The following is a 12,822-nucleotide window of genomic DNA, read 5'->3' on the forward strand; positions in this document are numbered from 1 at the left end:
CTCCTTTCCCTTGCACTCCTGGGGCACTACCTTAGCAGCAGCGTGTGTGCTGCGGGGAGGGTGTGGAGATCAGGCAGAGAGACAGTTGAGGAGTTGCAGTTAAAACACTGAAGAAAGGCAGTGCAGGCTTCCACACCCCTTCCGCGGTGGTGGTGGTGTGTGCAACAGCAGACGGACTCATCTGACCACCTTGGCTGTATGTAAATGGGGTTCTTGAGAAACACGAGCGTGACTTTCTCTTCCGTTCATTACCAGCTTGTGGCTCCACAGCTGGTGGAGGCCAGATCCTGGACTGAACCAAGTCTGCAAGAGCCTCAGTCCCCCCATCTGCAAAGCAGACTGGTTTAGTGCCTCCCTCCAGGGGGTGATGGGAGCATCAGACCCTCTTGGTATTGCCCACTTGAGGCTAATAGTGAGCTCCTGAGGAGCTCCTGTTGTCACCATTGTCCCCCGCCTGGGGTCTGCGGGTTTACTTTATGATGCAAGTAGTGTGGCCGCTAGGGCGTCGACACTGAGATCCACTCCTGGGTGGGAACCCAGTCACGGGTGGTCTTCAGCTGCCGGTGGTGCCCTCCCTGAAGTGAGGGTTCGGGAGGTGGATCCTGGAGCCCCTAGCTGGGAGGAGACAGCCTGAAAGCTGCTCTGGGCGCCCCACCCCTGGGAGGAGCTTAACTAGAGGGGATTCTGCTCTAGCCTTGGGGGTGGCAGTCTGTCTGTTTGCCTGACCTTGGCCTCCCCAGCAGAGTGGGAAGCTTGGGCTGCAGAGCTTCGATCTCACAGTGTGAGGTCAGTCCCCAGGGCTGGCTGAGACGGGTGATAACCTCTAATAGTTTGGGGACCTGGTGCTCCCAGGTTTGCCCTTGGCCCTGTGGTGGGCAAGCTGAGGCCTCGTATCTGAGTCAAGGTTGCTTTTATTCCGAAGGCAAGGCTGAGGCACCAGCCCCTCTGTGTGGACCCCGAAATCCCTCCTATTCCCACCCTCACCCCTTGACTGGCACCCGGGCGACCCTCTGCTGTAAAGTCTCCTATGAGCCATTGATGAGCGCCAGCCGCCTGCAGGGCGAGGCCTGGCTTCAGGACGGGCGTTGGGGACAGCCTGCATGGCTGCTAATCTCTACTGCCACCGTCTTTGCTTGATGATAGCTGCTGAGCCACCGTGGTGTGTAGTGCATCCTGGCCCAGGTAACCCCATCCCCTCCCTGCGCACCTGGGGCGTTGGCACCAACAAGTTAGCTCCTTCACTTGAACCGTCTGCTACCTGGGGAAAGACGCAGCGAGACCCTGACCGGGCCTATCACTGTTCTGGGCTGTTGGCTGACTGGGAGGGTGGGTGAGGGCTTTGACTCCCCACACCCCCAGGCCCCTCAAGCCTGCTCAGCCTCCCCAGGTGGCAGGCTGGCCTCTCCCCGGCCCTGGGCTTAGTTTGTGTCCATCCCTCCCCCCATACCTTCCCGGCAGGGGGTTCCACGTGTGCCCACTGGTGCCTGGCAGCACGGGAAGCTGGGATGTGCCCGCCCGAGCTATTTTTACCCAGCCCTGTCCCCATGGAGCTGTTCTTTGGCTCCACATTACTGCCTGGGGAGCAGAGCCATTGTCAGGGCTGGGGGTGGATAGTCAGAGCCTGGGAGCCTCGCGGACTCCCTCGCCCAGGCAGCATCTCGTCCTAACACTTAATAAAGGCTATAATTAATGCTCAGAGAGACCTTCCAAGACAGTGGGCAGAAGACAGCCCTGGTGGGGAGAAAAGAGGCACCTGGCCTGTTTGGAGGGCCGGCTTTGCACCATGGGGCGTCTGGCTTCCAGAAGCTGCACCCAGCCTACCTTCACACCGTGTGCCACCGGGGTTGGAGGGATAGGATCCCGGGGGCTGGAGAGGGACCACGAGGCCAGCATGCACCCCTGGCTGTCTTTTCTCAATACAACGAAGATAATAATAGCTCAGGTTTGAGCACTTTCTGCTTAGAATATGTACCAACTCGTTTAATGCTAATAGTTAACCCCATTCCCTAGATGGGGAAACTGAGGCACTGAAGTTCGGTAAACCTAAGCGCACAGAGCTGGTAGCGCAGCGCAGGTGGACTGACCAGGATTTGAGCCGGTCAGTCCGCCTGCAGAGCCTTTGCTTCTCACGCCGCCCCGCCCCCCGCTATTTGCCGTGTTTCCAGGCATCCGTGAGGTGTGAGGCATTATTATTCTCCAGGGCAGTCTTGCCCGGTAGGTATCTCCATCCCTGTTTTTAGATGAGGCCCAGAAATCCAACAGCTGGGGCACAGCCAGCCAGCGACCAAGCGGGGACCCGCGCCCAGGCCTCAGGCTTCCCGCGCTGGGCTCTCGCCAGCTAACCATCCGCGGTGCAGTTCGGGCCCCGTTGCTGATCACCGGCCCTGTGCTCCCTGTGATGCTGACCGTGGGGTTCAGATGTGGACGTCCTCATGTTTACCCCTTCAGGGGCTTCCCTCTCCCCGGGAGTGTGGAAATGGGGTCACCTGAAGTCAGCTGCCAGGAAAATGGGCCAGGTGGGGTAGGGGGAGGACCAAAGGAGGCGGTCGAGTCTGGGCCGTGCCGCACCCCCTCCGAGGGTGTGGCCAGTGGGGCGTTGTTGGCCCCTCCGAGGCCTGGAAGGGCCCCACGGGTACTGATGCTTGGCCTTCACACCAGCCATTGAATTCAGCTCGTGCCGACTTGCTACAGAGGAAGATGTGACTTTGGGGCCTGCTGGCGGGTGAGGGCTGCTCCTGAGACAGGAGAAGGAGGCCCCACGGGCAGGCATGTGCCTCCAGGCTCCCACTTCCAGTCCCGGCCGGCGGCATCCAGCCCCAGCCAGAGACGGGGGTGGGGGGCTGGAGAACCTGCCCTGCTGGAGCGGCTGGCTAGGGCATGTTTGCCCAGCCTTGGGCCTCAGAACTCTCCAGAAACCCTCTGGAGGATGACCTGCCTCCTGGCCTCCTGTCTGTCCAGGATCTCACCGGTTGACTAGCCAGGGACCCATGGGCTGCAGGGGCAGCTCGGCTTCTGCAACACGCAGCCCCTAAGGAGGCCGGATCAGGATTTAATGCTTCCACAGCTGCCAGCTCTTTGGTGCCTGTGCAAATTGTCACTTGTGGTCCTTAGAGTAGCCTCTGAGGTAGGGGGGACTGTCCCCATTCTGTAGGTAAGGAGTCAGGAGCTCAGAGGTCACGTGCCCAAGGTCACACTGCTTGTGAGTGGCCGGGCCAGCCAGGACTAAAAACCCAGTCTGCCAGGCCGCAGAGCAGCACCGCCACCCAGCCCCACTCACAGGGGTGTCCTGGGGCCCCTCCAGGTGACCTGGAGTGCGCTGGACGTATGCCAGCCACGCCCACGTGGCCCTGGCGGCACAGGGAGCTCCATGTGCAGGACTGGCTCTGGGTCCTGAGGAACAGAGCCCTGGGGACATGGGTCACCCACAGATGTTGCCTGGAGCTACCTGCTGAGGACACTGTCCCTTTCCTAAAGGCCCCCCAAAAAATCAGGCACCCCCTTTTCTGTGAAATCCCATTACCCACTCCCCTGATCCTGCCACCCCTCCGGAGCAGGCCTAGGATCCGGGACCACCAGGTGTCCTCTGACGCCCCAGGAGCTCGCTGCTGCGGAGGAGGTCTGGATGTGGACCAGGTGGCCTGGGGCGGGCTGGCAGCTCTCGGGGTTCTCGGCCTAGAAGTGCCCACGAGCAGGAGGTGCCCCGTGGAGCGATGTCCTCCTTCTCCCCCCACCTTCCCCCAGCTCCATCCCGGGGCTGCCGCAGCCCAGTTTCCTGCTGTCAGCCTGGGGTTTGTCTGGGGACTCTGGAATCCTGGAGCAACAGGAGAATCTGCCTCACCACGCCCAGGCCAGGCAGATTACTGTTTAGCTCTTGCACATCCCCCAGAGTTCTTCCTCTTCACGGCAGCACATGTGACACGGGGGCTCCCTGGGGGCCCCGACCAGCCCAGGGCCCTGACTGGAGGGTAACTGGGCCTCAGGAAGCCCCTGCTGTCAGGTGCAGCATCTTCTCAGGCCTTCTGGAAACCTCGTGAGGACGGCACTTTTATTATGGATGAGTTCTTCCTCTTCCTCTGTAACTTCATCTAAAAAATATAAAAGAAACTGGCTCAGAAGGGTTTCTGTTGTGACTTTGGTTCTCCCAGCCAGGGATTGATGGCTCCAGGTGGGGTGAGAGGTTGCCTTCCAGCAGCCATCCCTGCTTGCCTCCCTTCCTGAGCTGTCTGGGATCAGAGCAGGCTGTCCCCCAACCTCAGCAGCGCTGCCTCCCCACCCCACCCCGTGCTACACTCAGCCCTTCCCTGGCGGGCCAGGGAGAGTGGAAGCTGGGCTGGGACCCAGGCCCCCAGGAAGGAGCACGGGTGACAGGGCCACTTTTGTCCAGGAGAAAAGCCAAACGGGTACCATCCCAGACTAACCAAGGTATACGGTTAGTTACTTTTCTTATAGCTGTCTTTATATTATTTAAACGGGGGGGGGGGGGAACTACAGATCTTAGTGGGATGTAACCCCGTTGTATCGATAAGTGGAAAATGCATTTAATATGCCTAACCTACCAAACATCATAACTTCGCCTAGAATACCTTAAACAGAATTACCCAGCACAAAGCCTATTTTTAAATTAAGTGTTGAACAGCTCACGTAATTGATTGAACGCTGCACCAAAAGTGAAAAATAATGGTTGTAAGCACATCGGTGGTTCACCCTCGTGATCGGGTGACGACGGGGAGCTGCGGCCGCCCAGCATCAGGAGAGCGTCAGACCACACATCGCTAGCCCGGGAAAAGAGCAAAATTCCAACTTTGACGTACAGTTTCTACTGAATGCCTATCACTTTCATGCCATTGTAAAGTCAAAAAATCGTAGGTCGAGGGCTTCCGTGGTGGCGCAGTGGCTGAGAGTCTGCCTGCCGATGCAGGGGACGCGGGTTCGTGCCCCGGTCTGGGAGGATCCCACATGCCGCAGAGCGGCTGGGCCAGTGAGCCATGGCCGCTGAGCCTGCGCGTCCGGAGCCTGTGCTCTGCAGCGGGAGAGGCCACAACAGTGAGAGGCCCGCGTACTGCAAAAAAATAAAAATAAAAAATCCTAGGTCGAGCCACTGTAAGTTGGAGGACCGTCTGCACTAGAAATGGTTTTGAAGTTGTAGTTAAAATTTCCACTTTCCTTGGGCAACCAGTTGTGGCTTGAATGAAGAGATGCGGACGTAGGGAGAGCAGCCGTTTTTTAAGAGAAAAGGCTGGCGTGTCGAGAGCGTGTGTGCATACGTGCGTAGCAGAGGGGGGGTGTCGGGGTGGGTGAGGGGCTGGGACTTGGCGCGTCGGGAGCCTGGCTCCAGGTCTCAGGTCCCTCTGTAGCCAGGAAGTTCCAGGCAGTCCCCTCCCTCTCTGAGTCTCATCTTCCCTGAGTGTCAGATGGAGAAGATGAATTCTTCATCCTGCCCTGTACACTCCCCGGAGCTCTCCCAGGGCTGCTTTGAGAGCTGAACGGTGTGTGTGGGAGACAGACAGGATGCTTTGTCAAGTGTGAAGGGCCGTGCAGGTGTGGACTCTGCTTAGTCAGAGGGTAAAAATATGCCCAGGAGGTGTTGGTCTAGTTGGGAGGGAGGGACCCCTGTGGGGTGTCTGACCCCTCCTGCTGCCCCTGCTGTAGCTGAGACAGGCCACTCGAGACCACTCTTTCCACCCGGGGCAGGGCCTTGGGCCAGGTGTCAGGAGTTATGGGTATGTCGCTGTGGGACCTCAGGTGAGGGGGTTGGTCCCCACCGGTGTACCATGGGTTGGGTGTTGGGACGGAGTGCCTGGCAGAAACGTGGCCTCTGTATCTCAGTGTCCAGTGAGGCAGATGTGAGTTGGCCAGAAGCCAAGCCAGATGCTTAATCACAGGTGCTGGGCTCCACTTGGCCCCCTGCCTGCCTTCTGGGGGCAGCGTGGGCGGCAGCCTCTTGCGGACGCCTGCTGACGCGGTTCCAGGGGGAAAGCATGGGCGTGGGTGACTCACAGGCCAGTCCCAGCCCTGCCACTGACTCCCACGTGGCCCCAAGCAAGTCACTTCACCTCCCTACAGAGGGGGAAGGAGACCCACCTCTCAGGGCTGTGAAGAGAAGAAACACCCACTTGCAAAGTGACCAAGCCCTCTTGTGAGCCACAGAGCAGGGACTCCCAGCCAGTGCTGCCTTTGCCCTGCCGTGTGTCTGGGAGGGTGAAAAGCTGCAGGTGGAGGAACAGAACACGCACCTTGCTTCTCCACGAGCCCCAGCTCTCCGTGGAGGGCTTCTCTCCAGGTGACCACCCACTAGCCCGGACATTCCCTGCTGGGGGCAGGAAGGGGGCGGCATGTGGAAGTCGCAGCATTAGGCGGAGTGCCTGGGCTTCATAATTAGTATTGTGTTCCTGTGATGTGTCTCTCCTCATGGTCACCATGGGGTTTGAAAATCCGTGAAGCGTGGGTTGCGTCAGTGATAAATGGAACCAAGCCAGCGGTGGCCAGAGGCAGGTGGGACCCTCTGCCTGCCAGCCAGTGGACTTCTGGCAGGTAACTCTCTGAGCCTTGACTTCCTCGTTAGTAAAATAGGGATGGGAATCCCTGTCCTGAAGGGTCATGAAGCCCAAATGGGGTAATACATTAACTCTTAGCTCGGTCTCCAGAACTCGGCGGTGGTTCTGTAAATGTTGGTTTCCCTTTCTTTTCTACTGGAACAGCTCCGGGCTTGCAGACAAGAGCTCGCTTAGGACACAAGATTTGATAAGGTTGGGGGCTGTGCGGGATTGATTAGTGCCATGTAGGTGCAGAGGGCCGCGTGAACACTAGGGGGGAGTTTAATTACACAGCCCCTCGGCCTCCACAGTCAGAGGCTCCTGGCTGCCTGCTGCCGGCTTTATTGGTCCATCTGGTACTCAGCCCGAGTCGTGGCACAGGCAGGAGCCAAGCTCATTAATCGCCGTCTGTTCTTAGCGCTGGCGTGTGTCTTGGTGGGGACAGACCCCCTGGACAGCTGCACACGTCTGGGCGGACACAGCCAAGCCGTTCGCTGACCACCTTCCTTGGATGTCCCTGATCCTGTTCTTGTCTGAGATGCCCCGAGGCTTTTCACAGCCCTTCTTACTGTCACTCTTCTTGTGGTCCCGGGGCTGGAGGACGCACCTTTAACGGGGACCCTGCCAGCCCTAGCTAAGGAGCACGCTGAAGAACCTGGGGAAGAGTTGACATCTCCGGTGGGAGCAGGTGGAGGCTGTCACCTCCAAGGTTCCCAGCTCCTCAGGGGCAAAGCAGCCCCGAGAAATGGTGTGTAGAGATATGCCTCTCTCGGACTAGGTAAACTGAATAAAGCCAGAGCTCTTCTCCTGTAAGATGGTTTTAGCAAAAGGTTTGGGCAAATCTTTATGGTGCACTGACATTGCCGGGCAGGGTGCTGGGCACCGAGGCCCAGTCCAAAGCTCAGACTTGAAAGACCTAGAATTCTTGCTCCCCAGCTTGGCTGTGACAGGGCCGGGGCAGATCTGTGGCCTAGACTTATCCACTGAGGTCCTGCTGTGACACAGCGATCCCTCTGTAAGATTCCATCGCCATTCTCAACTTACAGAGGCCAGAACTGAGGTTCAGAGATGCTATTTGACATGCCCAGAACCGTGGGGGGGCAGACCCCATGCTGGGCAGTCCCCTATCATGCCGCATCAAGCTCTGCTAGGCCAGAGTCATTGTCATTGGGGCTGTGCCTTTCTAATCACCAAGAAGCTTTCTCGGGGTCACTTGGCTTCTTGTGCAGACTTTGTGTTGGGGACCCTGCCAAGCAGCCCACTTGGCCTGGCTGTGGCCCTTCTCCATGGAAGGCTGTCCCGGAGCTTCCCACCCCTCACTGGCCTTGCACGAGGGGTCCCCGAGGTTAATCATCTGCCAGGGTCTCACACCCGAGGTTTCAGTGTCTGGGCTTCCCGGCACCACAGTCCCCGCCGTCCCCGCCGTCCCCGCCGTCCCCGCCGTCCCCGGCCCTGCTGGCGTCCTTGCGGTCTGAGGAGCGGTGCTGCGCCTCGGGGAGCCAGGCTCACTCGCGCTGCCCCCCTCTGTCTTCCCCAGGGCAGCGAGGTGCCAGACCCCACCTTTGCTGATGGCGAGCTCCTCCCCAGGGAGTCCGGCTTCTTTCCTGTGGATGAGGACGAGGCCATGACGCTGGCCCCGCCCGAGGGCCCCCAGGAGTCGGACATGGACGGCCCCGCGGAGAGCAGCCGGAGCCTGGAGGGGCCGGTCGGGATTCCTGCCGAGGAGAAGGAGGCAGGGCTCGGGGGCCTGTTCCTTCCAGAGGACAAGTGAGTTAAAACTGCCTGGAGCTCCACTTGTCGGGAGAAGGTGATGGTCACGGCCGGAGATTTGGAGAGGGAGGAGAGGGCTTCCGGTGTCAATTTTACCATACGAAATTGTCGATTTTTAATCATGTTCGACCTTCAAGAAAAAGGCAAGTTCATATGTTTCAGCCTAGTACATTTCCTCAGTGCAGGGGTTCGCAAACCCAAGGGTCTCTGGGAATCCCACTGTCGAGGAGGGGCCCTTTGGAGCTGTTCATCCGTGTTGCTTCCCGGGGGCGGTCCCTCCGCTGCACTGGCGGCCAGCCAGGCAAGGACAGCTGGTCATAGGGCTGATCACCTGCCACCTGATGGTTGCCGTTGTTGTCCGGGGCCAGTCACCAGGAGGCCGCCAGCGGCTGTGCCGAGAGGTTTAGTGAAATTTACAGGAGAAAGCAGCGAGGAATGTGACTAATTCAACCCGAGGCCCTCAGGAGCCCAAGGACAGATAAATAAGTGAATAAATAAAATAAGGTGGAGATGCCCGGAGCCTTGATCTTCAGCCCCTATCGTTAAGGCTGTGATTCTTAGATGGAAACCAGGGTTCCTCAGGGGCACAGTTTGAAAATCACTGTTTCCCATTCTTTGAGTGCACAGGCTTATCAGCAGGTTGGAGAGCTCCCAGTTTACGAGTAAGGATACACAGAAGCTGCTGCACAGCGACTCGAGGGAGGATATGTTTTGGCAGGTGATGAGTTAGTTGTACTTCTTTGTTCTTAGGTTTTAGACAGGGTTCAGCCAGCCACTGACTCTGTCCCAGGCCACACTGGGTCACCCGTGGGAGGCCTGGGGTCTCTGACCTGTGTTCTGTGGCCTTAGGCTTCTTTGGACTAGAAATCCGCTCTGTGGAGTAGGAGAAGCATCCTGCCTACTGGCTCATTGTTGTTTTTTGTTTTCATTTTCGTTTTTTTTTTTTTTTTTTTTTTTTTGCGGTACGCGGGCCTCTCACCGCTGCGGCCTCTCCCGTTGCGGAGCACAGGCTCCGGACGCGCAGGCTCAGCGGCCATGGCTCACGGGCCCAGCCGCTCCGCGGCATGTGGGATCTTCCCGGACCGGGGCACAAACCCGCGTCCCCTGCATCGGCAGGCGGACTCTCAACCACTGCGCCACCAGGGAAGCATTTAAATATTTTTATTTCCTGCTTTACCTTCTTCTGTGTAGACCCTTTACATGCTTAGACTTGTTATGTCTAAAATTTTATATCTAACTTCTAGTTTAATTTTTAAAACTTCAAAATAATTTTTTTAAGTTTAGTTTTAATTTTTAGAACATTTTTCAATCAAAAAAAACTTTCGCTTTTAATTTTTCCACATTACTGCCAGTATTTTTTACAAACCTATCCACAGCGATTTGAGAGTCCATAATTTATGTGACCATTTCATTTACTGACATATAGTATAATTTAACAGCTAGTTCAGTGTAGCTGTCCATACACCATTAAGTTGTAAGCAATGTTTGGCTGCTCTAGGGCAGCGTCGGTTTGAACATCTCTCGTGCAGAAACCTTTTCTGTGGTGAGGTGTTTCCCTTAGGATAAGGTCCCTGGAGTGTGCTTACCAGGCCAAGAAGTACAGGCTTCATCAGGCTCCTGGTATCTGGGCGCCCATGGACCTCCTGGAAGGTGTGGCCAGTTTGGGCCCCGCAGGCTCTGGTGGCGCCTCGTTCACAGCCGACCCTTGTCTTACACTCAGGTCCCTGGGCCACACTCCGTCCGTGACCACGTCGGACCTCTCCACACACTCCACCACCTCACTCATCAGCAACGAGGAGCAGTTCGAAGATTACGGGGAGGCGGATGACGTGGACTGTGCCCCCAGCAGCCCCTGCCCTGACGACGAGACCAGGACCAACGTCTACTCGGACCTGGGCTCGTCGGTGTCCTCCAGGTGGCGCCTTGGTCTGGAGTGGCATTCGGGGTCCAGGAAAAGTGGCAGAACCAGTCCAGCCTCATCCTAGCGGGGGTTCAGCTGGCGGAGTCCTGAGCTAACTGGGCTCTGCTCCTGTACCGGGGTGGGAGGGGGAGGCGTGGGGGGTTCTGCCTTTGCACGCTGATTGGGGATCTGGAATTCCTCCTTCCTTCTGTCTTGGGGAAGAAACACAGCCAAACCTGGAAGGCCGAAGCCTCCAAGTGGCATATTGATACCTTTCCACGCAGCTGAGTCATTACTCTGACCTTAGCTCTCAGCTGCCTTCTCTGTGAAATGGGTATAAGTCATTGGCTTCCTCTCTGAGAGCGCTGGAGGAGGGAGATCTATTGCTGTACTTCACTCCCCACCCCCCGACCCCCAAACACACACACACAAGGCTCACAGGTCTTGGAGAATCTAGTAATAAGCTCAGCAGGACAGGGCAGGGCACCAGCCTGGACAGCAGTTCAGAAGGTGATTTCTTTCCCTCTCATGACCCAGCGCGGGGCAGACGCCTAGGAAGATGCGGCACGCGTACAACAGCGAATTGCTGGATGTTTACTGCTCTCAGTGCTGCAAGAAAATCAACCTGCTCAATGATTTGGAAGCCCGACTGAAAAACCTGAAGGCCAACAGGTGAGGCCCCGGGGCCCAGCATAGGGGCGGGTGGGGTGGGGACCAGAGGGAGAAGCAGCGGGGAGGGTGGCCCCGCTCTGTCCTGACAGGTGATCGGGGGCTGCTTCTCAGGGCCAAGCTGATTAGTGAGGGCAGGAAGAAGCCTCGCCCGCACTTTGATCTCTTGCAGCCGGGGCAGAGGAAGGAGTGGGCTAAAGGTCTCTCTGTTCAACCATCCTTTCCTCTCTCTCCCCCTCTCTCCCCCCACCCCACTCTCTGTCTCTAGCCCCAACCGGAAGATCTCTAGCACAGCCTTTGGACGGTAAGGCCTCCCTCAGGGTAGTGCAGGTTGAACGCTGTCCCCTTTCGCTGTACTCCTGCTGACAGGGTGGCCGACTCCGTGCCAGCGGCCCAGACCCAGCCAGTGCCCTGCATGCGTCTGCACGTGCAGAGGGGGATGAGGCGTCCCAGGCGGTGCAGGCAGAGGAAGCTCCACTTGCGAGAAAGCGGGCCCGGCCTCCTTGCCTACCCCGTCCCTCGTCCCTTCTGCCCCTTCTGGCAGCGGGCGGCCTCTCCAAGCCCTCCATTGCCCCCGCCTCAGGCAGGCACACCGGGGGTGCCCTGAGAGACACAGCTGCCCTCACGGCTGCCGGTGCCTTTCCCTGGGCTCCGGAGCAGGCAGCTCTACCAGCAGAGGCCCTGGGCTTCCCGCTGGCAGGGATGGGGCGTGAGTGTCCCCACTGGAGCTGGTCCCTCTGCCCCAGGTTAAATCCTGCACAGCTGACCTCTTGGACCTGCCAGGGTCCTGCACCCGCTCTCCTGCAGACTCACCCCAGTTCCGCACCCGGGGCTCTGGGAGCTGCCAGCAAGTGCCCAGGAGCTGGGGTGGGACAGTCTCTGGGCTGAGACCCTGGCTGCTGGCTGGGAGGGGAAGCGGCTGGGTTCTGCCTCGGGCAAGAGTTACCTGAACAGCACTGCTCGTTTCCAGTCCCAGCCACCGACCCACCGTCCCACCGTCCTGCAAAGCCTGGGTGGGTCTCCCTCCCCCTGCCCACCACCTGGGTCCCCAGAGATGTAGCGGGAGCTGGCTGGGTGGTCTCAGGCGGCCCGGGCCCTCTGCCGGGGCTGTGGTACCAGGCTGCCTGCACGGGGCGGTTTTCCAGGTGGAAGGGGCCGGGGTGGGGGGGGGCTCCTGCACCAGCTCTGGTCTGCGGCAGCTGCTGGCTGGAACACTGGTGTGCACGGCGTACTGACGCAGCACGAAAGGGCTCTGATGGACCGGCCGTGTCTGCTGGGGCTCAGGAGCCCCGTCTACCGTCCTCAGAGCACAATGATCTCTTGAGTTCAGAGGTCAGGCCGCTCTGCTCCCCTGACTGGGTGAGGGCACCCTCCCTGGGGTCCCGGTGCTCCCCCAGCCCATAGCCTGAGCCTGCAGCCAGACGTGCCTCCCCCACCCGTGTGCAGGCAGCTCATGCACAGCAGCAACTTCAGCAGCAGCAATGGCAGCACCGAGGACCTGTTCCGGGACAGCATCGACTCCTGTGATAACGACATCACTGAGAAGGTGGGCCTGGGCGGGCGGGGGACGTGACGTGGGCCCCCGGGGGTGGGGGGAGGGGCTCCTGACGGCCGCCTGGGGACTTGGGAGACCCTGTCCCTGCCCAGGAGTCGGGGATAGGTGGCCCCGATCACATGGGCACATCCATGCCCGGCCCCACCCAGCACGACTCTTCACTCACAGTCATGCGGGACTCCTAGCCGTCAGTCCCACTAAGTTCTCAGTCCTGTGGACTTAGAGGTTTCCTCCACCCCACCCCTGCCCTGCTACGGTAGGTGAGTTTTCTGGAAAAGAAGGTGACAGAGCTGGAGAATGACAGCCTGAGCAACGGGGACCTGAAGAGCAAGCTGAAGCAGGAGAACACACAGCTGGTGCACAGGTGAGGCCTGGCCTTGGCTGGGACGCGGGCG

At 58.8% G+C, this 12,822-nt stretch overlaps 1 protein-coding gene across 5 annotated transcripts in view; it reads left to right on the forward strand.

The window, feature by feature from the left end:
• The window catches only part of RAB11FIP4 (RAB11 family interacting protein 4), a 113,927-nt gene that overhangs the window by 92,793 nt on the left and 8,312 nt on the right, over nucleotides 1–12,822 (forward strand). For 2 of the 5 annotated variants that reach the window (XM_073798403.1, XM_033846533.2), the window contains 6 exons: nucleotides 8,071–8,300; nucleotides 10,024–10,218; nucleotides 10,741–10,875; nucleotides 11,045–11,176; nucleotides 12,319–12,418; nucleotides 12,688–12,791. In XM_073798403.1, coding sequence (XP_073654504.1) covers nucleotides 8,071–8,300; nucleotides 10,024–10,218; nucleotides 10,741–10,875; nucleotides 11,045–11,176; nucleotides 12,319–12,418; nucleotides 12,688–12,791 — 896 coding nt within the window. The remainder of the gene's footprint in view (nucleotides 1–8,070; nucleotides 8,301–10,023; nucleotides 10,219–10,740; nucleotides 10,876–11,044; nucleotides 11,177–12,318; nucleotides 12,419–12,687; nucleotides 12,792–12,822) is intronic. The other 3 variants (XM_033846531.2, XM_073798404.1, XM_033846532.2) reach the window with 3 other exon arrangements.

This window comes from Tursiops truncatus, chromosome 20, assembly GCF_011762595.2.
Source record: "Tursiops truncatus isolate mTurTru1 chromosome 20, mTurTru1.mat.Y, whole genome shotgun sequence".
Classification (NCBI taxonomy): Eukaryota; Metazoa; Chordata; class Mammalia; order Artiodactyla; family Delphinidae; genus Tursiops; species Tursiops truncatus.